The 24,081-nt window shown below is 39.5% G+C and overlaps 2 protein-coding genes across 4 annotated transcripts in view; both read left to right on the top strand.

The window, feature by feature from the left end:
- HSPA14 (heat shock protein family A (Hsp70) member 14) overlaps positions 1-24,081 on the top strand; it is a 38,635-nt gene that overhangs the window by 185 nt on the left and 14,369 nt on the right. Inside the window, exons 2-11 of one of the 2 annotated variants that reach the window (XM_077897121.1) lie at positions 1,292-1,372; positions 1,446-1,528; positions 9,704-9,752; positions 9,877-9,982; positions 10,775-10,865; positions 11,954-12,058; positions 13,118-13,279; positions 14,979-15,134; positions 17,802-17,904; positions 18,408-18,698. In XM_077897121.1, coding sequence (XP_077753247.1) covers positions 1,292-1,372; positions 1,446-1,528; positions 9,704-9,752; positions 9,877-9,982; positions 10,775-10,865; positions 11,954-12,058; positions 13,118-13,279; positions 14,979-15,134; positions 17,802-17,904; positions 18,408-18,683 — 1,212 coding nt within the window. In that variant the 3' untranslated portion in view covers positions 18,684-18,698. Of the gene's footprint in view, positions 1-1,291; positions 1,373-1,445; positions 1,529-9,703; positions 9,753-9,876; positions 9,983-10,774; positions 10,866-11,953; positions 12,059-13,117; positions 13,280-14,978; positions 15,135-17,801; positions 17,905-18,407; positions 18,699-24,081 lie in introns of those variants that run through there. The other variant, XM_077897120.1, reaches the window with a different exon arrangement.
- MSANTD7 (Myb/SANT DNA binding domain containing 7) lies at positions 1,316-8,172 on the top strand. 2 transcript variants are annotated; one of them, XM_077897138.1, is made up of 4 exons: positions 1,316-1,372; positions 1,446-1,528; positions 3,588-4,315; positions 4,829-8,172. In XM_077897138.1, the coding sequence occupies exons 3-4, from the start codon at positions 3,754-3,756 to the stop codon at positions 5,350-5,352; spliced, it is 1,086 nt and encodes a 361-aa protein (XP_077753264.1). In that variant the 5' UTR covers positions 1,316-1,372; positions 1,446-1,528; positions 3,588-3,753; the 3' UTR covers positions 5,353-8,172. The 2 variants fall into 2 exon arrangements, with proteins under 2 accessions (XP_077753264.1, XP_077753265.1); XM_077897139.1 differs by lacking the exons at positions 1,316-1,372; positions 3,588-4,315.

Here is a 24,081-nt window from a genome sequence, read left to right as displayed (position 1 = left end):
TGGGGGAGCTGGGGTCTGCGCTGCCGGCCGCCCCGTTCTCCGGCCGCGGGGCCGAGCCCTCCGGTCTACGGGGCTGCGAGCAGCGTGTCGCCGGCCTAGGAAGGTCGCGCGGGGAAGTTTGGAGGCGGAGGGCGGGCGGACCCGGCCTGGTCCCCCGCAGCCCCTGCGGAAAGGGTCGTGACGGCGCCGGGGCCCGGGGTCCGGGAACGTCCGCGCACGTCCGGGCCGCGGGGAGCCTGCGGGGAGCCTGCGGGGAGCCTGCGGGGGAGGGGCCGGGCCCGGGGACGCCAGGGCCTCTGCAGGCCCGGAGGGGTCTCGGGGCCGTCGTGGGCACTGGGGCTCCGAGTCGGGCAGCCCCGGGGGCGTCAGGGCCGCGGGAGGCCGGCAGAGGGGGGCCGTCCCGGGGACATCAGGACAGAAGAAGGCCTGGGGACGTCAGGGCCGCGGGAGGCCGCCAGAGGGACGGGCCCGGGGACGGCAGCGCCGCGGGAGGCCGCAGGGGTCTCGGGGTCTCGGGGACGTCGTGGGCACTGGGGCTCCGAGTCGGGCAGCCCCGGGGACGTCGGGGCGGCGGGAGGCCGGGAGGGGTCTCGAGGACCTCGTGGACGCCGGGAGCGGGGGCGGTCCCGGGGACGTCAGGGCCCCTGGAGGCCCGGAGGGGGCCCTGAACGTCCCAGCCGGGAGGTTTTTTGAATGTCAGGAAAGGCCTGCGTGGTGGAGGTCTGGAACTGGGGTTGTTAATCCTGCCAGTTGGTGGTCATGCTTTACAGACTTGACCTTTCTTGAACGAGAGAGCTTAACGAAAAATTGTAGCCTTCCTCTCATCAGTGGGGAGGCGGAAGGAACAATAATAATGAACTCCCCTGATGTTAGTCTTGCATTCAAATGTCAAGTGACTTGGAAAAACCGAAGGGATTTAGTGCTACTTAGTCATACGTAGGAAAAGGAAGAAAGATAATGTTTGTCAGGGAAGGAAGAAAACTAGGAAGGGTGATGTAATAAGGCATCTTATTATTGTATATGTTTGTCCCAATGATTGGCTACGCAGAGCAGGTTGAAAAACTGAGGCAGTTCTTAATGGAATGTTGATCTTATATAAAATCCAGGAAATTAATAATGGCAGTTAAATCCACAAGTTTAAAATATTGGTAACATCAGTTTTCTTTCTACAGATGTGGCAAGATAACACTGGCCCACATATGCCTGATGAGACTCTGTGTGTGTGTGTGTGTGTGTGTGTGTGTGTGTGTTTTTCAAAAGACCTGATATCCTTGTGCTTTTTTTTTTCCAGGATGGCCGGGCTGATGTGGTTGCAAATGATGCAGGTGACAGAGTTACTCCAGCTATTGTTGCTTACACAGAAAATGAAGAGGTACTATTCCCCTTATTTTTTTACTTTAAAATAAGTTAAGATTACATCATTGTAATATGGTACTCTTTTTCAGGTTGTTGGATTGGCAGCAAAACAAAGTAGAATAAGAAATATTTCAAATACAGTAATGAAAGTAAAGCAGATCCTTGGCAGAAGGTATGGAATAAAATAATACTTTTATATATGGAAATTAAGAATGTTTATGCATTCTAAGCATAATGTGAAATGAAACCAGAAACACCAGTGTGGTTTTTTGTTGTTGTTGTTGCTTTTTTATGATTAAGTCATTTTCAGAGATTATCCCAGTAAGCTCTTTCATTTAATAATTAGTGTTGTATCTTCTTGAGGATGGGATTCATTCAGGAATTTGTTTTTTGCTGAGAGGTCTCTTTTTATTGATAAATGCCAACATTTGTATAGATGGTAATATGTTTCACTTAGAAATAGTAATTTGGATTTTTCACCTTTTTACATTACTGGGGGAACTTAAAAGATTTTTGTGGGAATTTGATGATTTTTCTGCACTGTTGAATTTTGCAAAATATGTAACAATTGGTCATAGTTTGTATAGAAGCTATTGATTCTCTTCCTCAGGTCCTTTTGTGACACTTTCTGGGAACTAACTTTTCCAGTTGGCTTACAAATTTAATCATTAGAGAAACAGCTTAATTAACATCTTAAGAATCAGGTTAATCATCTGTTGTAACTTTAATTAAAAGATTAAAGAGGCTTCCTTCTCCAGACTTCTGTCTCCTCAAATTATAGATTACCATAATAATTAGAGGTTTTCATTTTCACTGGAGTAGTAATACTTGGTACAGTGTTTTTAAATTTTCAAAGTGCTTTCACATCTATTATTTAATCCTCTCAAATCCCTAGAAGATTGGTAGGGCAGGTTTTATTCCTCCCCATTTGTAGAGGAGAAAATCAAGGCACAGGAGTTATGCTATTGCTCACTTGCGGGGCGGGTGGGGAGTGAGCTAGAAAGGACTGCAGGTCAGGACTTCTAATCCTTAGCCCCAGGTTTTTTCCTTTCTTTTTTGTTCAGTTGAGAATTTAAGTATAAATGTCCCGTGTTGATCTTAGGATTTGGGGGTTATGGGTTAAATGTAATATTTATTTCTTTTATACATATAGATATTTTTATTATCCTTTATCTGTATTTAGTTAAATTGAACTTGATATTTATTTTTTTTCTTAGGGTATTTATGTACTAAGTCAAAAACAATAATACTTTGGAGAGAATTTAAATTTTTCTGATGATAAATATACTCCTCTATCCATTTATGTGTTGATAAAACTGAGTATTGAGCATATTGAAAACAAATTAGCTGGTGTCAAAAATTTGCAAGTTATAAAACCCTAAAAAAGCAGGGAGCTCTAAATGGGCTTTGAAGCTGTACTCACTATAAGCAGCCAGCAATAGAGGATTTTTTGCAATTAAACTTTTTATTTTGAAATCATTGTAGATTTGCTTACCGTTATAAGAAATAATACAAAAAGATCCAATATATTACTAGATTTACCACTTTCTCTCATTGGTAACATCTTGCAAAACTATAGTATCACAACGCGGATACTGATGTTGGTGCAATCAAAATGCAGCATATTTCCATAGATCTATCTCCTGGTAGCCCTGTTTTATGTTACTACTTTAGGGCAGATGATTGGAGTAATGATACAATTGTCTTCTGCCATATTATGTAAAATCTTTGTATTATCAGGAACAATTTAAGTTTGCTTTTCTGACTCTAAAAGTTATCTTTTAACAAAGTGCAATGGTGACAGTCAGATGGTAATATGTAGCCAAAGCATGCTGCTTAGGCCAAGGCTGGCAAAGTATGAGCGCCCTTCAGACCTGCTGTTCAACCATGGTCCTGCTAGCACTTCTCTAAAGTGAGCTGCCTCACAGTCCAGATATTCCTCTCTCCATCTACTTAAAAGACAATGTGATTTTTACGGATATACAGTTGTATCCAGTCTCGGCCTTAGAAGCACCCTCTCTTTTGTGGAGGAGCCGGTCCCCTTTTACCAAGCCAGTAAGGCCCGTCTCAGCCTTTGGTCCAGTACCTATCCCAGGCGAACTCACAGTTGGGCTCTCTTAGTCTTGGCATCCAGCCTGTTTGCACCCTACTTACAGGTAGCACCATTTAACTTGCTGCCACAGTTATCCTTACACCCTCCCTGTAACTCTCATTCCCCTGTGGCCTTCCAGCCAGAAATGCGGTCCTTGGACCTGGCTTCTCAACAATTAGCCCTGAGAGGGAAGAATCGGCTGGCTCCTGGAAGTACATTGAGAGCACACAGAGCTTCCCCACACCTTCAGACTTGACCTTGCTGCCCAGGACCTTCCTGCAGCTAGCCTTCCTTCCCAGTCCACTATGGCCAGTTCCAATAGCAGTGCGGGCATCCGGTGGTCCAGACAGGAGACACGAACTCTTCTCTCCATACTAGGCGAGGCAGAGTATATCCAGCGCCTCCAGACTGTGCATCACAATGCAGATGTCTATCAGGCTGTGTCTAAGCGAATGCAGCAGGAAGGCTTCCGCCGCACCGAACGTCAGTGCCGCTCCAAGTTTAAAGTTCTGAAGGCATTATATTTAAAGGCGTATGTTGCCCATGCCACAAGTATGGGTGAGCCACCACACTGTCCATTTTATGATACGTTGGATCAGCTTCTCCGAAATCAGATAGTGACTGACCCAGACAACTTAATGGAGGATACTGCTTGGGCCAAGCACTGTGATCAGAACTTAGTGGCCTCTGACACCCCAGGGGAAGAGGGAGCCAGCATTCTCAGAGCAAAAAGGACTCAGGCAGCAGACCATCAGCCTATCTTGAAAACAGTTAAGGAATCAGATGAGGATTGTCAACTGAGAATCAGTGACCAGATGCGAGAAACCAGTGACCTTGAGGACTCCTGGGATGAATCCTCGGGTGCAGGTAACTCCCAAGCATGTGAAGGATTGGGGTGCCAGAGTCACTTGGTTCTAAACAGCAGTATATGTTTGGATGGTGTTCTCTTCAGCATTGTCTCTATTTCTGCCCCATGCCCTCTGTTTTTTAAGCCTTCTGGTAAGATAAAGGGCTCCAGGTTTTCAAAAGCAATGATTCTAGGTATATAAGATATTGGAGCTTTTTCAACATGGAAGAAGTATTCTTTAGAACCAAACGATTTGGTATTATTTATAGTGGGTACTTAGAAATTTGTGACCAGAGATTGGGTTGTCTGGCTACCTGGAAAGGGGTTCAGGGAAGGCAGAGGGGAGGTTTTGGAGGTAAGACGGTAGGCCAAAGTATCCAAATCAAGGAATTGAAATCTTCCCAGACCCTTGTGGAAAGAGCCATTTTCAGAAACTACCAGAGTTTTATAATTGTCTCTCAGCTCCGCTGCTGGCTCCAAGCATTCCCTTAGCAGGAATGTCCTCTTTGCAACATTGTTGCTTTGTTTTTCAGGGTGCTCTCAAGGGACCCCCAGCTACAGCAGTTCCCACCACCTTTTCAGAGGTGCAGTTGCTCCCTGTCAGAGCAGCCCCATGACCAGACTGGGTGTGTCCGGTGAGCCCAGTCCCTGCGCCAGTACCAGCCGAAACACTCCTGGGGTGGCCTCCACACAGCGGCCTCCGGCCTCTTCCTCCAGAGTTCCTTTTGTTTCTGGTGGGGATAGGCCCTTGACCAGTGAGCCCCCTCCAAGGTGGGCAAGGCGAAGAAGGCGGTCAGTGGCCAGGACTATTGCGGCTGAGTTGGCAGAAAACAGGAGGTTGGCACGAGAACTTTCAAAGCGTGAGGAAGAAAAATTGGACAGGCTGATTGCTATTGGTGAGGAGGCCAGTGCTCAGCAAGACACTGCCAACGAGCTCCGCAGGGATGCTGTGATCGCAGTCAGACGCTTGGCAACAGCAGTGGAAGAGGCCACCGGTGCTTTTCAGCTAGGGCTTGAAAAATTGCTTCAAAGATTAATTTCAAATACCAAAAGTTAGGAACTCGTTACAGAAGAGTCTATTTCCTAAACTGGGAGAAGCCCAGTTCCAACACCTGCCTTTTGGTCCCCTGGCTCCTTCCACAGGTCCTTTGGAAAAAAAGAGTGGATGAACCATTTAATATGCAGAGTAGCAGGAAGATCTGTGCTAGTTGCTTTTCCCAGGCTTCTCTAATCGAAAGACCTCTTGGATATATGAGGAGTGGTCTCATAGAAAACAGATGGAGCCAAGGCCAGAGAGCTGGTCAGCTGTGGCTTTGCTACTGACGTGAGGCAGTTTAGTTTACCTCTACACCAGTTTCCTCATCTGTAAAATGGGGGCTAGGTAATAACTCCTGACCTGCCTACCTCACAGGGTTGTTGTGAGGATCAAATGGCTAATAGATGTGAAAGGGTTTAAAAGTTTAAAAGCACTACACACTATATACATGTAAGTTATTGATACATATGACCTTGGCCGAGGTAAGGCTCGGGTGAAGCACATTAGCTGACAAGATACAGAATTATGGTGTATACCATGACCTCATTGCTTGAATCTTTACTAGTTTAACTTGACTGCTTCTTGTAAGATCTTCATTTTTTAAAATTTCTCTATAACTCATTAGACTAATATAGATACATGTATTTGTACCTTTATCTCATATTTTCACTGCTGTGTCTGTGACATACCTACTGGTAAGCACTCAATGATCAAACCATCATGCCCTCCCATTTTACTAGTTCTTAATGACTTATCACTATAAGGGTATAATTCAGAACAGACAGGGAGCCACAGTTGTGTGTTATGATTCATATTGATAATCTTCAATATAATGAGGTATTGGCTGTTCTATAAAATATTAAATGTAAGTAAATTCTTTGCATTCCATATAATTTGGGTCCCTCTGTGTGCATAATTACATATCTTTAGGTTGTCATTTGAACAACATGTGGAAACAATTTAGAATCTGTTTTCCAATTTCTTCTAGCTAATTTCATTCTTTTTCCCTAGCCTTTTTTCTGTCTAGTATGTTACAGAAAGGGAACACCAGGAAACTTTCTTCTAGGGAACTTTCCAAAGTCATTTTTTTTCATATGATGTAGACAAAAGTTCACCTTGTTAATGGCATATGGTGGAAGAGGATAGCTTTGGCAACAGTTGAGAATGATGCGGATAAAGACTGCCTGCAATAGATAACTCCTTTTAAGCACAAAGCCCTCAACAAACACACCTCTCTCCCTGCCCAAAACACACACACTTCCTTTAGGAGATAGGAAGGTGTTGAGCTATACTTCCAACTTACTTTAGAAGGAATGCCATTACTGGCCATTATTAAATTAACTAACTAAAGCTTTTAAGTAATTTACTTAGTACTTTCAGGAAATACAGATGGGAGCGTTGGAATTTAAAAGGCTTTTCCTCCAGTCTACAGGCTAAAACAAAGACAAATGCAGGCATGTTTGAAGAGGTTTTGTTTATATTTTGTAGGCTTGGGTGCTTACCTAAAAGCTGTCAATACAGATAGATAGATAAATAGAACAACAGTGGGAATGCACCTGGAACCATGAATGGATGGCAAGCAAGCAAGCCGTTCTGATGAACAGATGATGAATGTAGAAGGCAGCTGGTGTGATACAACACACTGGACTCAGAACTGGGTTCTAATAACCCTGTCACAATTTGTTATATGGGGCAGATGACGTGCCCTTCTTGTGCCTCAGTTTCTTTAAAATGAGAGGTTTGTACTAGATGGCTTTTCTAGTACCTTCCAGTTCTAAAAAAATTCTATAAATGTTATAAAGGACAAAGTGAAATTTTAATTGCAGTGTCTTCAGTTCATAGCCACATGTTGTATGTTTGAAATCCTGGTAACAATTGTATTTTAAGGAAGCATCCTGTGGTATTAATATTTATCAATATACTCATCTTAAATAAGCACCACACCATACATCCGTTCCTTGCTTTAAAGAACCATATATTAAGACAGTGAAATGGATATGTGTGTGTGTGTATGTGCATTTTCTCAGTTGTTTTAGGCCTTTATGTGGAGGGATGTGTGTCAGTTACGACTGGATAACACTAACATAGATATGTAGACTTTCTGGAAAAACAGGGAAATACTTGAAGGAGAGTAGACCTGTACAATATTAATCTCTTAATGGTAGCAAAGTAAATATGCAGGGATTAATTTGCGATAAGAGAAGTGCTAAAGAACAAAAGTGGAGTTAAACTTGGGGGTAGGATTGTGAATATCTTTTGGGTGAAATAACCTTAATGTGAGAATAAAATTAAAGGGAAAGTTCTTCATGAGATAAACAGAAAAAGAGGCAAAAGATTAGGAGGGGGTCATATGAATGAGAACATGTCCTAAAATCCTGCCTAAGCTCTAGGCCCAGCCATTCCTACCTGCCCGTCCTTTGGCAGGTCATTTTACCATTCTGTGACTCAGGTTCCTCACCTACAGAGGGAAAAACGAATAACTCCTACCTACCTCACAGGAGTGTTGTGAGGGCCAAATGAACAGATGAATGTAAAAATAAAAATGCTTTCAGATGTGGAAGGCACTGTTTTATGACAGTAACGGGGAAGAAGACCCTGTGGCAAGTTAGTGCTGATGTGTGCCAGGTCCAACAGCCTGCTGATGATGCAAGAGACATTTAAGGAAGGATGAGGAACAGAAAGTGGCGTTGCTTGTAGAGGTGATACAGTGGTGGGATTAACACTCTGCCTCCTGAAGATGATGATGTAAATGAGGTGCTGTGTATGCCAACTTCCCACCATCCTTTGTGTTTCTGTTAAGTGATTAAATCCTGGTATGGACAAATAAAGTTATTACTTGTATGTGCTTGTGGGTCAGTCCGCTACTTTCTGGTGATATCCATGACCATTTGTCGTCACCTCCACTCTCTGCTTTCTGTTTCTTTACTAGCAAATCTCCAGGGTCTTGCGTGTATATGGCCCTTAGAGCTTTGTGTGCTTCCTGTCCTCACAAGAGTAGGGCCCTCTTTGCAGGGCAGTGGAGAAGTAATTTCCCATTTCTAAAAGTTCTTTAAATTCCATAATAAAGGTTTTCCTTGGAAATTGTCTTAGATAGCTTACAGATAGTTTGCAGAGAACAACGTAAATTGTCCTGGTTGACTAAAATTCTGTTCTGACGAAAACTGGTAAGTGTCACGCTGGAATCATATTGGTGCAAAAAAATTAGTATGGACATACTTCATCTTTTTTTTCTTACTCTGAAAATAATTTGTCCAGGATATAGTCTAAATACTGGATTTTTAAAAAGGGAGAAAGTGTAGGCTTGGTGACAAGAATACTAAACTTTGTATTAAAGATCTGGATTCCAATCCATTCTGCCATGAATTAACCATGTGACTTTGGGCAAGCTCCTTACCTATTTCCCTCTCTATCAGTTTTTGGGTAATAGAGAAGAAGTATGAAGAATCTACAAGTGTTCTGAGAGATTTCTGAGCTGTAAACCCCTTTGTCTTCCTCTTACATGGGTTAGAGTCCTCAGATGTTCAATAACTCTGCAGCCGGTAGTCACTATTACTTTCCAACTCCTCTTAAAACTAGTCTCTGAATAGAACAGCTATAGCCCTGTTGGAAGAAGGGTTAAGTGAAAGGGCTTACATTAATTTCTAGATGAAGTTAAGCCAAGGATCAAAGACTCCTGTCACTGCTCAAAGGGGCAGAAGTACTTCAGTCATTTACCTTCTTACTGGGAGCAGGTGGTAAAGTGTAAACACCACGAGCCTGCCTGAGAAGACTGGATCCTGATTCAGCCCCTTATTAGCTTATAAGTCGTTGACTCTCTATGAACCTATTATCTCTAAAATAATACCTGCCAAATTAACCCCACTTAAGAGTTGTGAAGATCAAGTGAGGTAATACATGTGAGAACATTTTGTAGTCTGCATAAATTGCTATTTTGAGCAACATAACACCTATTGTAATTTTTTCATTGCTATACACATTTAATGCCCACTTTGTATAGGACATTATAGATTTTATCTTTTTCATCTTAGTGATTGGGTCTTCAAGATCATAGGTGAAAGAGTATATGACATAAAGTCATTGATATTATGGAAAATTACCCTCAGTTGTATAGCATCTGTTCATAATAAGATCAGAACAAATAAGAGCTATTTACTTTCAAATGTGAAGGTTAATACTCTAATAGAATTACTATAACCATTGTAAATATTGTATCCATTTGATCTATTGTCTATATCATGATTTTTTAATATTAAGCAACTTAATAATTTTGTATTTTGATATTTGTTTAGTAGTATTGAAATACATAATCTTTACATATTACAGATCAACAATACTTATTTTAATATTTGACTATCTTTATCTTTATGGACAGCTCTGATGATCCCCAGGCTCAGAAATACATCACGGAGAGTAAATGTTTAGTGAGTATGATTCTATTATTCTTTTACACAAAGTAATTACCAAGGTTATAACTTATTATATTATTTTGAAACTTTGTGTTTTTATTAAAATTATTCCTTATTTAACACGCAATTTCCTTTATAGGTCATTGAAAAAAATGGAAAGTTAAGATACGAAGTAGATACTGGTGAAGAAACAAAGTTTGTTAATCCAGAAGATGTTGCCAGACTGATCTTTAGTAAGATGAAAGGTATTGAGCCAAAGAGATCTTTTAAAAGTTGACCTTAAGAAAAAGTTAGGGGTGTTTCTTGATGTGGAGAGAAGTGGGGTGATTGAGCAGATGCAGGTGACCTAATGCTAGACCTGACTGTGCCACTACCTGGCCCTGTGACCTTGGTTAATTGACTACCTTCCCTGACTTTGGTTTCCTTAGAAGTAACGTTAATGGGTTGGGCCAGGTTAGCATTTTCACACCTTCTTAAGCTGAAGTGGCTGAATAAGCTTGGTGAAGTGCTCTTTGAACACTTACTTAGGCAGTTTAAGTCAGTCTGGCTTATTACCACTTCCTATGAAGGCACCAAGCTGAGTGGTATGCTGTGGAGCAACTTGGGAAATTCTGGAGTAGATTATTTATCAGGCTCACTTCAGTTCTGGAATTGTGTTAGGAATTTGTGGGCAGCCTTTTAATATGTTGAACTAACATGCCGCTTGTCTTCACACTGACGCTTTAGAAGCTCATTCTTAATAGAACCAGTCTAATTTGGGAGGTGGTTGAAATTTCTGAAGCCTAAGAACCAGGCTTTTTGGAAAGTACCTGGTTCCCATGACCACAAACCCAAAACCACGAAAAGTTCTGCACATTTTAAGAGATCCAGAGAAGCAAATGAGTGGGGTGGGTGGGGAATCAGGTGAATTGGAAAGTCTTTACAATGAGAAGATCATTGGCACAAATTAATAAGCCACTTAAAAAATAAAAAAAAGCTGCAAAGTATCATGACTTTTTTTGTCATTGGAATTTATTTGTATGTTTTTTCATATACAGAAACAGCACATTCTGTATTGGGCTCAGATGCAAACGATGTAGTTATTACTGTTCCATTTGATTTTGGAGAAAAGCAAAAAAATGCTCTTGGGTAAGTTTATCTTATTTGCTTAAAGGAAATATAGCTTTCATAATATTACAATGTAGTAAAAGGTAAAATTGTATTTGAAAATACCTTAGGCCTTAAAATTGTATTTGTAAACAGATGTATGTATTTATATATGTAATTAGTATGATAAAAAGTATAGTAATGATCATTAATATTTCCTGTCTTTTATGAAGTACCAAGAGAACATACAATTAGATGTGATTGTTAGCTATTTTGATTGGAAATGTTGGGGGATCCCTGGGTGGCTCAGAGGTTTAGTGCTGCTTTCAGCCCAGGGCCTGATCCTGAAGACCTAGGATCGAGTCCCACGTTGGGTTCCCTGCATGGAGCCTGCTTCTCTCTCTGCCTATGTCTCTGCCTCTCTCTCTCTCTCTCATGAATAAATAAATAAAATCTTTTTTTTAAAAAAGGAAATGTTTTTATTATTTTTTTAAAGATTTTTATTTATTTATTCATGAGAGACACAGAGGCTCCGACATGGGACTCGATCCCGGGTTTTCAGGATCAGGCCCCTGGCTGAAGGCGGCGCTAAACCGCTGAGCCACCCGGGCTGCCCAGGAAATGTTTTTAATACCAAGTTAGGTTGATGTTTATAAATTGCTTTACCTTCGTTCCATGCAATCAAGGTTTATGTAGGAATTATATAAAAATAATACAATTTAGAAAATATTTGCAATGACTTTTTCACCTTAGATCTTCACATCTAAGCCAAAAATTGGGTTTAGTTTTTATGTGTCATTATGCAAATGTAAGTGGCAAGCATGCATATTTTTGCCTTAAGGATAGAGTTTCATATGGGACTTTATTTAGCAAGCATCCGAGTTGCTTCTGGGACAGATAATTGCTTATTCACTTGTAGGATGCTAAGAACTCTGACCCTAAGTTATAGAAACTGGAAAGTTCCAAAACGTATTGTAAATTTGTTTTAATCTCTTTCTAAAGTTTATAAACACAGGCAGTCTTGCGAGCTTTCCTTTTCTGTACTCAGTATATGCACACATTATTTTCTTTGTCAAGAAAATACTTGAGCAGTTGTGATATTAAATTCATTGAAAGCAAATCGTCCACAGGGAAGCAGCCAGAGCTGCTGGGTTTAATGTTTTGCGGTTAATCCACGAACCATCTGCAGCTCTTCTGGCTTATGGAATTGGACAAGACTACCCCACTGGAAAAAGGTAAAAACCATATTTGCAGCTTTAAGTTTTTCAGTGCAGAAAACATTTTAGATTACAGCACTTATATCAATATGAATTGTTATATAAAGCCTTTATGAATGAAAAGCTGAAACTCTCACCTGGAGTTCTTCAGATAGGTGAGAAAAATGTCCTAGGAGAGCAGAAAAAGGACATAACAAGAGGGAACATTCAGCTTTCCTGCTCTTCTCTTATTACTTATGTTATATTTCTTCATTGAAGGAAGATTTGAAATTTACAAGCCCAGCCAGATTCTAGCTCAAGCTAGGGCACTGTTAATTCTACCGATTTCAGTTATTAAACATGTTTAGAAATAGTGAGTACTTGTATATACATTTTTCTCTTGGCAGGAGATGGGAAAATGCAACATAGGATTTAAGATGTCTTTTCATAGTGAAATAGTAAGACCTACTCCTAATTTAGTTGTGAAAACCTGTCTTACAAGAGCTGACACAGGTACCTTTAGGAAGATTAATTCAGATATGTTAATTTTCCCTAATTGTTTCACTTCATTCATATTTCACAAAGAAACTAATATGTATGAATCAGTAGGAAATCAGTTTTAGGTAAACTAGATAAATGTAGAATATCAGAAATTAGCTTCTAGTTTTGCATATGTTTGATTTTTATAGAACATGTTATTGTAGTGGTTACTTGGATAATATTAGCACAAAGAATTTCTATACTTAATTTTCTTACAATTCACTATAATCACAAATCTCTACTTGGAAAGGTTAGTGTCTTGCACTATATGTCAATTATACTAGAATTAGAAAAGTTTGTGTTTTGAATTCCATTACTCAGAAGAATCCAGTTTTACTGGTACATCTAAGTAAAAACAAATTTTGACTTTGAATCAGAAGGTGTGGTTCTAGGCTTATTCAGCACTAGGTGATGACCATGGACAGTTAATTTGACTTGTGTCAGATTCTCAGTTTCCTTATTGTGATTAGGGGTTTAAGTAAGTTATTTCTAATGTCCAACCTACTTTTAAAATATTGTGGTTCTCTCTTAACTTGTTCATGTTATCTTTATTTTAAGCAATATTTTGGTATTTAAACTTGGAGGAACATCCTTATCTGTCAGTGTCATGGAAGTGAACAGTGGAATATACCGTGTTCTTTCAACAAACACTGATGATAACATCGGAGGTACACATTTCACAGAAACCTTAGCACAGTATCTAGCTTCAGAGTTTCAGAGGTGAGTATTTTGATGATATACTTTAAGTTTCTTTTCAGAGTTTTGGATTTGTTTGTTTGTTTTTCTTATTTTAAATTGCCCTGCTTCAAAGGAGGATGTGTGTTTTTGTTTTTAGTTCCAGTGGCCTGGATGTTTTCATGTCTGGAGTTATAATGTCCTTTCTAGGCACTTTCAGGGAAGCAGAAATTTGGTTGCACAGTGCAGTGTGCTCAGATTTTTCACATACTGTGAGGGCCCACCAGATGTTGAACTGCATGAACTTGAGTCTCAAGTTCAAATTCGTAATTCCTCAGGTGCTGCAGCTGTTATGTCTAGATAAAGGAAGGTACAGGCTCTGAGGGCTTTCTACCTTCTAAATGGCTTTTGAAAGTTTAGATGTGATGAAAATTACATTATATTATAGTCACATACTAGTGAATTAGTGCCTTTGGCATGTTTATTTAATTACTAATCTGCTGTCACAAGGAGTATTTCGGTTTTGTTACTAGGTGCAATTATTCCATTCAAAATCACAAGTCAAATAGATAAAAGTTATGTTTTGGACATTGCCACTCTTAAAAAAAAAAAAAATTGGAGCTCAAACAGTATTTTCATCAGCTTGACTAAACCGACTGGGTAAAAAAGTCTTGAAAAAGAGGTAAGTTCTCACTTGTTTCGAAGACCTGTGCTGCTTTTTGTTATGCAGGTGCTCCAGCTCAAGGTAGGGCATTGTTAATTTGACTCCCAGGTCCAGTTATTAGACATGTTTAGAAACAGAGCCAAGCAATTTTAACAATTAACTTGTCTTGGAGATAGAAGAATGAGAATTTTATATATTTGATACATGTCAAATTTCTTGGAAGAACTCTTTTTTATTTTTTTTTAGTGCTGGACAATGATTTTTTACTATTAAACAGTGATTGTGCTGTAGTTGTAAGGGGGAGATAGGAGACTTGACTTGGTTAAACAGATCTCCTTCACCCTCTTTTTGTCACATCTGCAAAAAAGGTGTCAAAGATGTCCTTTGCTTTCTTCAAAGGACAGTCTGTTATTATGGTCACACAGAATTTAGCAATTCTAAGTATCAAGAATACTTGTTATTCACTTTTCTTGAGGAGACCTTTCCTTTCCTTTTTTAAAGATTTATTTATTTATTTGAGAGAGAGCTCGCACACATGAGCGGGAGGGAGGGGCAGAGGAAGAGGAAGGGCAGTCTCCAGCAGACTCCCCACTGAGCCAAGGGCCTGACAGAGCTCAATCCCATCGCCCTGAGATCATGACCTGAGCTAAAATCAGGAGTCCAATGCTTAATGTACTGAGCCACCAGGCGCCCCAGGAGACCCTTCTTTTAATTGCAAAGAATTTCTTCAGAAATTTGGGAGGGAGGGCAGTCCTGGTGGCTCAGCGGTTTAGTGCCACCTTTAGCCCAGGGCCTGATCCTGGAGACCCCGGATCGAGTCCCATGTCAGGCTCCCTGCGTGGAGCCTGCATCTCCCTCTGCCTGTGTCTCTGCTTCTCTCTCTCTCTCTCTCTCATGAATAAATAAATAAAATCTTTAAAAAAAAATTTTTTTTGGAGGGTTTGAAGCCAGTTACTGAAATCTAATATTAATATGAATTTATGAGCTTGTTATTATTCTAATAGGCATTATCCAGATTTGAGTTTTATAAATTCTACATGGCCTAGTAATTTTTAAACTCCAAAGATATTTTTGATTTAGAGCCTTCAAACATGACGTGAGAGGGAACGCCCGAGCCATGATGAAGTTGATGAACAGTGCTGACATTGCAAAGCATTCTTTGTCAACCTTGGGAAGTGCCAATTGTTTCCTTGATTCATTATATGAAGGTCAAGATTTTGACTGCAATGTGTCCAGGTAAAACTGAAGTTCAAAAAACTTTGAAAAATTCCAAATACATTTATATTTTTAGGTGTAATTTTCTCACTTAGGGCTTTTTGTTTGTTCTTTTGAGACTTATTAGCCGTCAATAAAAGGAGAGCTTGCACTAAATTGCAGCACTAAATCATCAGAGATGTTTGTGACATGTTAATAAAACATAAAAACTGGCATAGTAAAGTAAGAGAATCACACAAAAAGAAAAACTTCACAAAAACAGTTCACTTCTAAACCTCTAAGACCTTTGTTTTTGCTATGTTTACAACAAAGTGGGAGGGGACAGCTGAACTGCAACACATAAAAACTCCTTCCTTGGAATGAAAATTCCCCATGAAACTCTCTTTTACAGAGTTAGTTTGTTCCCATAAGTCAGGTGGCAGCACAGCAGGGGAGGCTGGAGAGGATAATCAAGAGGGAGAGGCCAACATTACCTTCCTTCCACCCTCCCCTCCATGCAAGTGTTCATCATTTATCCACAGCTTCTCCCAGCACAACCAAGTGTACATCGGCCTAACTGCACACTGGCATATGGGGGTGAAAAGATCTCCAACAGAATTATTAACGGAACTGCTCAATCACTGTCTTTACCTCTGAGGTCCTATTCTTGTCAGACTATGGAACAGCTTCCAGAGTACTGACCTCAGTTGTGATTGCCTGCCCTGTTACTGACAGCTCCAAAGAGCAATGTGTGAAAAAATGCATCCTAGATCTTGGAGAGAGAGGCTTGCTGTTGATTAAGTTTGATGTGGGGCATGTTTCAGTTATACTTATCCTAACTAACTAGTTAACATTGTGTGGCAGGCTGTAATCTAAGTAGTCATTACATTAATTCATCAAATCCCCATAACAACCTAGTGAGGAGAGTAGTAGTATTTTCCTTATTTTATACATGAGGAAGCTGAAATAGAGAAGTTTCATTCTTGCCCAAGGTTAGACAATAAATGTTGTAAATTAGCAGTGGACCAGGGGTTCAGACCCAGCAAGTTTCACTCCAGAGTTCATACTTTCTATCACATCTTACCAAAGATTCATACCTGTCTTGGTTTTGTTGGTTGTCATCCATTGTCAACATTTTAAATTTTGATATGGTTTATTTAGTAAACACAAGTTTAATGTGCATAAAATTGTTTAAAATTACCTATCTTTTACATAATCCAAAACATTGGTTACGAGTAATTGGCACCTTTACCCAGAGAATCCAAAGGGAGGACATTGCCCTCCCATTTTCCTTTGCTTATTATTGACAGTAATAATAGCCACTAGTGGTTCACTGTTTAAACCTCTCAGCAACCTAACAGGTGACTTGGAAGCAGTAAAAATTTCCAGAATTACAGTATTATTTTTAGGATTCTCCTGAATGTATTTAGTTAAATTCACTCTTCATCTGGCCCTTGTACTTTAGCTTCCTCACTTCCCTAGGCTTTCCTGCAAATCTAGATCTGTGTGCCCAATACAATAGCCACTAGCAACCTGTGGCTATTTAAATTATAATTAATTAGAAATAAGTAACATAAAAAATTTAATTCAAGCACTCAATAGTTTCATGTGGCTAATGGCTCACAGAAAATTCTATTAGCACTGCACTAGTTCTTTTTTTTTCTTTTTTAAAGATTGTATTTATTTATGGAGACAGAGAGAGAGAGAGAGGCAGAGACACAGGCAGAGGGAGAAGCAGGCTCCACACAGGGAACTCAACATGGGACTCGATCCTGGATCTCCAGGATCACAACTCGGGCTGCAGACGGCACCAAACTGCTGTGCCACTGGGGCTGCCCTGCACTAATTCTTTTAAGAGAGATTTCAAACTACAACCCAGAAGATTGAAAGGTGTTAAATTAAACTGAAATCTCTTTGTAGGCAAAGTGTTGTATATTTTTTCTATTTCTAGAATTCCTAACTTAGTGCTGACTTTGTCCAAGTACTCAGTATATGCTTGCTAATTATGGCTTAGTTACTAGGAATGAAATAGAATTTGTAATTTTTCATCAAGGAAATTTTGCCTTTATCACAAAAATTTCAACTTATGTACAGCATAAGCATAGTCTCAGGTTACAAAGAAAAAATAATGAGAAATAGTTTTTTAAACTTTTAACATAAAAATAGCAAAAGCTTCCAAATGATGATTTGGTTTGCATCTGTGGCTTTCTTAGGAATGCCATACACTGAACATTTACTTGTAGGTTTTTTTAAAGCAGCCATAGGTAAGAATCTTGTCAATTTGACATTGAATGTCTTCATACATTTGTAGGTGAATAATTTCGATGTCTCCCCCCCAACACACACACCATGGTATTACACTGTTGGATGTTAAATATCTTGTTCTGGTCATAAACCTTTTTTTTTTTTTAAGGTTTTATTTAGTTATTCATGAGAGAGAGAGGCAGAGACACAGGCAGAAGGAGAACCAGGCTCCACGCAGAGAGCCCGATGCAGGCCTCGATCCCGGGACTCCAGGATCAGTCCCTGGGCTGAAGGCAGGCACTACAGTGCTGAGCCACCCAAGGATCTCCTCATAAACCTATTTTTAAGAAAATCATCACATTTGGTTTTGGCTTTTACTCATCATAAGAAAAATTGTCATGTTTAATTGTATTAAGCCTTTTCTCTGTGTCTTTTCCTATGTGTGTGGTGTGTGTGTGTGTGCAGAGCAAGATTTGAACTTCTCTGTTCTCCACTTTTTAATAAATGTATAGAAGCAATCAGAGGACTCTTAGAACAAAGTGGATTTACAGCCGATGATATCAATAAGGTAATACTTTTATATTTTTCTTATTTATTTTTGGAGTAGTATCAGACTTAAAATTTAGGGAATAGCCCCTTGGTACTGAAATAATATTTTTATTAATTTAAATATTTTCTGAGCTTGTGTTAATGAATAAGGAAAATTGAATTTTTTATTACTGGCTCCAATGATATGTATTTATGAATTTCCTAGCAAAAAAAGAATAATTCCTTTCCAGTATATCTTTTAATATGTAAGCAAAAGCTGATGGATATTTGCATGTTTACTATGTGCAAAACGCTCTAAGTATTTTACATGGATTAACTCCTTGAATACTTACCAGCTTTACAAGGCAGGTGCTTTTATTTATCCCCATTGTATGAGTGAACACCCCAAGGTACAGAAAAATGAATAATTTCCTGGCAATCCTGTGGTTAGCGGTAGAGCCAGGATTTAACTCCCTGTAGTTCCTGAGTCTGTATTTTTTGGTTTTTTAGTTTTTTAAAAGATTTTATTTATTTATTCATGAGATACACACAGAGAGCAGCAGAGACATAGGCAGAGGGAGAAGCGGGTTCCATGCAGGAAGCCTGATGCGGAACTCGATCCCGGGACTCCAGGATCATGGCCTGAGCCAAAGGCAGATGCTCCACCACTGGGCCACCCAGGCATCCCCTGTGTCTGTTCTTAACCAGTACAACTGTACCGCTTCTCTCTGCTTGCTTGAAAATATTTTGGTACTTTCAAAGATATTCAAATTGTTAGTGTTTTCTTTTTTCACCCCAAGATTATTTCTGCTCCTTTAAAGTGTATATAAGTTTTTTTTTCATTTTCAGTATTAAAATAGTAAGTATTCATAAAAAAAATTCTAGAAGTACCAAAAGGCAACTACCACTGTTGTATTTTGGAACATTTCTAACTAATCCAATCTTTATGTACAATTTGGATTTTATTTTTTTAATATATTATGACCAGTTCCTTTCCCCATATTACTGTATAAGTTCATAAACACATTTTTAATTTAAATTCAATTAGCCAACACATAGTGTACATCATTAGTTTCGGATGTAGAGTTCAGTAATTCATTAGTTGCGTATAACACTCAGTGCTCATCACATCACATGCTCCTTAATGCCCATCACCCAGTTACCCCATCACCCACCTCCCTTCCAGCAACCCTCAGTTCATTTCCTATAGTTAAGAGTCTCTCATGCATAAACACAATTTTAAATAGATTCGTACCATTCTAGGAAAGGAAAGATATAATAGATTATTCCATTCTATTGTGTTCTATTGTGGACACTAGGTTGGGTCTCCCTGTCTTCTAAGCAGTGATGCCCATCTTTGAACATCAGCTTTTACCATAATTGGGGTGGATTCCCATTATAAAATTACTGAGTTGAGCATAAATAGCATAAGACTATTTTTACCTTCAATTAATTTCTAAGAGTTGCACTAATTAATACTCATGTCAGCAATACCTAAAGATGTGCATTTTACCTTGCCAACTCTGAGTCTTTTTTTTTTTTTTTAAGATTTTATTTATTTATTCATGAGAGACCAAAGAGAGAGAGACAGACACAGGCAGAGGGAGAAGCAGGCTTCATGCAGGGAGCCCAATGTGGGACTTGATCCCAGGACTCCAGGATCACGCCCTGAGCCAAAAGCAGATGCTCAACTGCTGAGCCACCCAGGTGTCCCTGAGTCTTATTATTTAAAGATAAATTTTCCATTGAATTGTTGAAAAAAGATAGGTCTTCTTATTTTATTGACATTTAGAGGACTCTTAAATGTTTAATTTTATATTTCCTTCTGTGTACTTCATATTTTTTACCTACTTAATGATTTAAATCTTAGGGTTTTAAAAAATGTATTTGCACAAATGCTTTACATATCAAAATATTAACTAATTTACTGCAGTCTTCTTTTGAACCATGTACTTTACTGCTTAATTTTGGCCAACTGAAGGAAAGTGGATATTTGACATATAAAAGTTTCATTTATTTTATTTTTATTTTGTCAAATACTTTACATATTTATTCATGAGAGAGAGAGAGAGGCAGAGACATAGGCAGGGGGAGAAGTGGGCCCCCTGTGGAACTCGATCCCAGGACCCCGGGATCATGGCCTGAGCCAGACACTTAACCGTTGAACCATCCAGGCACCCTCATTTATTTATTTAAATCTGTTGGTCTCGTTTTTTCAGGTGCTTCCAGGTTTATAAATTCCATCTCTGTTCAGATGTATGACAAACATTTAATATTGTTTTCCTTTAATTTGTCTATAGTTTGAAAGTTTTTATATTGTAACTATTGTGGTATACATTGTATAGTGCAGATTGGATTTTTTTTGTTGTTGTTCTTTGGGTGGTTTTCTTTGCAATTTAGTTCAAGAAGGTTTTGTTTTGTTTTGTTTTGAACACTTATAATATGCCAGACATTGTGCTAGTGCTTGGGGCCTTGGGCTGGATCATGGAGAATAAGACATGGTATATTGATAGCAAGGCAGCAATGGAAATGAGTAGGTTTGGAGACAGACCCGCCTGAACTGGAAGTTTCATGGTTCTAATAGTTCCGGAGTGGGCTTAATTTCCAAATCACTTAATTTCCTGAGCTTTCTCTCTTCTTATGAGGGGGTGATAATACTTACAAGTGATTAGTATTATAACTTATTCTACAGGGTTGTTACAAGAGAGTTAAGAAAAATATCATGTGTAATATATTGTAAGTAAGCAATTAATGTAAGTTCTCTTCATTCATTCATACAGCTCTGACATTTAAATATCACAAATGGTATAGTTCTCAATTGCTGGAATTCAGGTCGAATATATTCTTAGGATTAAGAGTGTTGTTAAAGATCACTCCCAGATATTTCTAAAATAAAGACTTTTAAGAACTTAAAAACAGAGTTTTCTTTTTAGTTTGTTGACCTTCTTACAGTAACAAGCCCCAAATCTCAGTGGTTTTCTACAGTAAACAATTTTTTCTCACTTCTCATGTGAGCTGCTGAAGGTGGCTATAGGTCTGTTGCTATGGCTCTCTTCTGTGTGCTTCCCATTCTGTGACCCGGGCTAAAGGGGGCAGCTAGCTCTCTGGGACATACATTTTTCATGGCACAAGGGAAGGAAGGATAGAGTTTGCAAAAAGATGCATGGCTTTAAAAAAACTTCTACTTAGATACAGTATGCTTCACCTGCGGTCGGCCAAAACTAGACACAGGGCTGGGCCTGACAATGGGGCAGGGGAATCTGCTCCGCCTGCAGAGAGGCAGAGTTGGGGCAGTGGTAATGGGTGGGGATGTGTAATCCTCTTAGTGGGAAGGAGGAGGGAATAATTGGACTTCTACTTGCCCTAAAACATTTAATCCACACAACAGCAACATGAGGTAGGCACCGTGATCTCCATTTTCAGGTGAGAAAACCAAGAGGTTTCCAAACAGGTGAAGCACTTAAGTGGTGGAGGTGGGACTGGAGCCCAGGCAGTCTGCCTCCATAATCGAAGATCTTTCTTCACTCATGGCTATGCCCATTGCCTTTCTCATCTTAGGGTCAGAAAGTCTCATCTTAGCAGGATTTGTTTTTTTTTTTTGTTTTTTTGTTTTTTTTCAGAAGAAATCCTCTGATCTCTTGCTTGAGAAGGACATGTCTGGTTTCTGGCCTGCTGAAAACAGGAGCCTCAGGGTTCCTGTTCCTTAATCTACACACTTCGCATGTTCTGCCTGTTTTCAGCACCATGCCCACTCCTGCCCCATGCTGTATGCTTGTACCCACATCCCATACCTTGTCCAAACCTCCATCCCTGCATGTGGGAGAAGGTGCTCTCGGCCCCCTGTCTGAATTAGGGGAGGGCTTTGGAGAGTCCAGTCACTCTGTGTGTATCCTCTCTGCCAGTCATCCTGCTTTCACATCTGTGCTTCACCCTCCCTTCCTGTGGTGCTTGGTGCTTCCAAGACCTAAGCCACACTGGGATTCTGTGCAGGTGAAACCACCTTGTCGTCTCCTTGGTCCCCTTAAACTTAATCTACTTTAAGAAAAATCCCTCTGTTTTCCAGCTTCCAGAATTTGTTGAAATTTCAAACTCAAGATCTTATTCCCATTTGTTTTAGCATTGTGCACTTATATCTTAAATTTATTTACTGTCAGTTTAATGGGCTTTTTGGAAGAAACATAAATAAATTGATGTGATTTTAATCCCTCCATTTTAATCTAGCTCCCATACTCTTACAGCTGCAACTTTAGCTGCATGGTATTTGATTGGTATTATGGTATTGACATACCACAATTTATAAAACCAATTCTTTGTTTTGGTTGGATAGGTGATTTTGGTTTTATAAACAGCAGTCTTGTGGCTTTGTGAACATCCTTAATTTCCTTAGGATAAAATCTAGGAGTAAATCCCAAATTTTAAAGCTTTTAGTATTTACCACCAAATTGCTCACCTGAAAGCAATTTACTTTCCAAGCAGTTGTAAACCTTCATTATTAACATAGCAATTTTTAAAAATTCTCTTTATTCATACTTCTTTTTCTAGAGGACATTAGAATTATTTTTTCAACTTCCTACATAAAATCCCATTGTAATTTTGTTAGTTTCATTAAGACTGTGAGAGTCACTTGTGCTCTCTCTCCCGTTTGCTTTGTGTATGTCTCTCTCCAATGAATTAATTAATTAAATCTTTAAAAAAATGAAAAATTTGGGATGGTGTAGTAACTTTACAGTATTTCGTTTTCCTAACTATGAAGTTGATATGTCTCTGTTTAGATCTTTAATACTTTAAGTTTTGTGTTTTCTTAGCATTTGCATTAAATTATTGCTATATGTGCTGTCAGATTTCTGGTTATTGTGAATGAGTTGTCATTTATACTTTTGTTTTCTAATTTGTTTTCACTGATAAGTGGAATATTTACTGGATTTTGCTTATTTGTATCTTACATTTTGCCATTCTTTTTTTTTAAGATTTTATTTATATGAGAGAGAACAAGCCAGAGCAGGGTGAGGGGCAGAGAGAGAAGGAAAACCAGACTCCCAATGTGGGGCTCCATCCCAGGACTCTGGGATCATGACCTGAGCCAAAGGCAGACACTTAACTGTCTGAACCACTCAGGCACCCCTATATTTTGCCAATTCATGAACCCTTGGTATTAAGTTTTCTAGAAATTCCTAGGCATGCATTTAAATTAATTTACTGATTAATCCACAACTAATTATTGAGCACACCTATTCTGTGCAAGCAGGTTCTAGGCACTTTGGATATAGCACTAAGTGTAATGAAGTCTTTGCCTTCATAGAACTTCTAGTAGGAATATTCAGGTAATGTATAAAACATATAAGGAAAATAATGCCCAGTTATGATAACTGTTAGGAAGAAAAATAAAGCAAGATAAGGGCATAGCTAGTGACAAAGGGTGATTTTTCATTTAAGAGTTCCATATAAGGAGTGGCTTTTGATCAGAGACCTGAATGAAGTGGAGGAACTAGCTATGTGCATATCTGCCAGTTCCTAGGCCTTGGGAACAGTGACGTGAGAGGAGCTTGCTGTGTTTAAAGAGGAGCAGTGAGGGTAGTAGGTGTAGCTGAGTGGACCAGGGAGAGATGGTAGTAAGGGAGCTAAGGACCAGATCAGAACAGCATGGATGTCTCTAGCTGTAGGAACAGGAGTACAGTGTGGTTAGACATGTGAGTCTGGGTTTTAGGAGAGTTTTGAGCTGGAGATCTACATTCATCACATTCATCAGTGCCTGTGTGCCACTTAGAGCCATAACTGGATGAAATAGAGCCACAACAACGATGAGACCTCAGGATGGGGACCAAGGCTCTGGACATTTACAAGCCAAAAGGGGAAATAGCACAGAGGATTTAGGACTAGCCGGTGAGGAAACACGAGAACCAAGAGACAAGTGACACTGTCTGGGTTAGGGAAGGAAAGGTCACTTGTCCTGTGGTATTGGAAGTCCAATAGGTGAGGCTCGAGAATTGACCACTGGGCTTGACAATGTGCAAGTGCCTGGTAATAGCAGTTTTAGTGGAGTTATAAAGAGAAACATGTTACTGGAGTGAGTTAAATAAAGAATAGATGGTAGGATCATGGATACCACGAGTAAAGAGAACTCTCTTGAGAAGTTTTTCTATAAGGGCAGCAGGAAAATGCCATGGTAGTTGAGGTGGGCTGTGAGTTCTGGAAGAGGGTTATACATTAGTGGTGATAT

Source organism: Canis aureus, chromosome 5 (assembly GCF_053574225.1).
Source record: "Canis aureus isolate CA01 chromosome 5, VMU_Caureus_v.1.0, whole genome shotgun sequence".
In the NCBI taxonomy this organism is placed as follows: domain Eukaryota; kingdom Metazoa; phylum Chordata; class Mammalia; order Carnivora; family Canidae; genus Canis; species Canis aureus.
This window is presented reverse-complemented; position numbering and strand designations above follow the sequence as displayed.

Bases quoted from the DNA above. Each gene is read 5' to 3' on its own strand.
- MSANTD7 (XM_077897138.1), top strand. From the start codon at position 3,754: ATGGCCAGTTCCAATAGCAGTGCGGGCATCCGGTGGTCCAGACAGGAG. The intron at 4,316-4,828 runs GTAACTCCCAAG...TTTGTTTTTCAG, and splicing joins GGATGAATCCTCGGGTGCAG to GGTGCTCTCAAGGGACCCCC.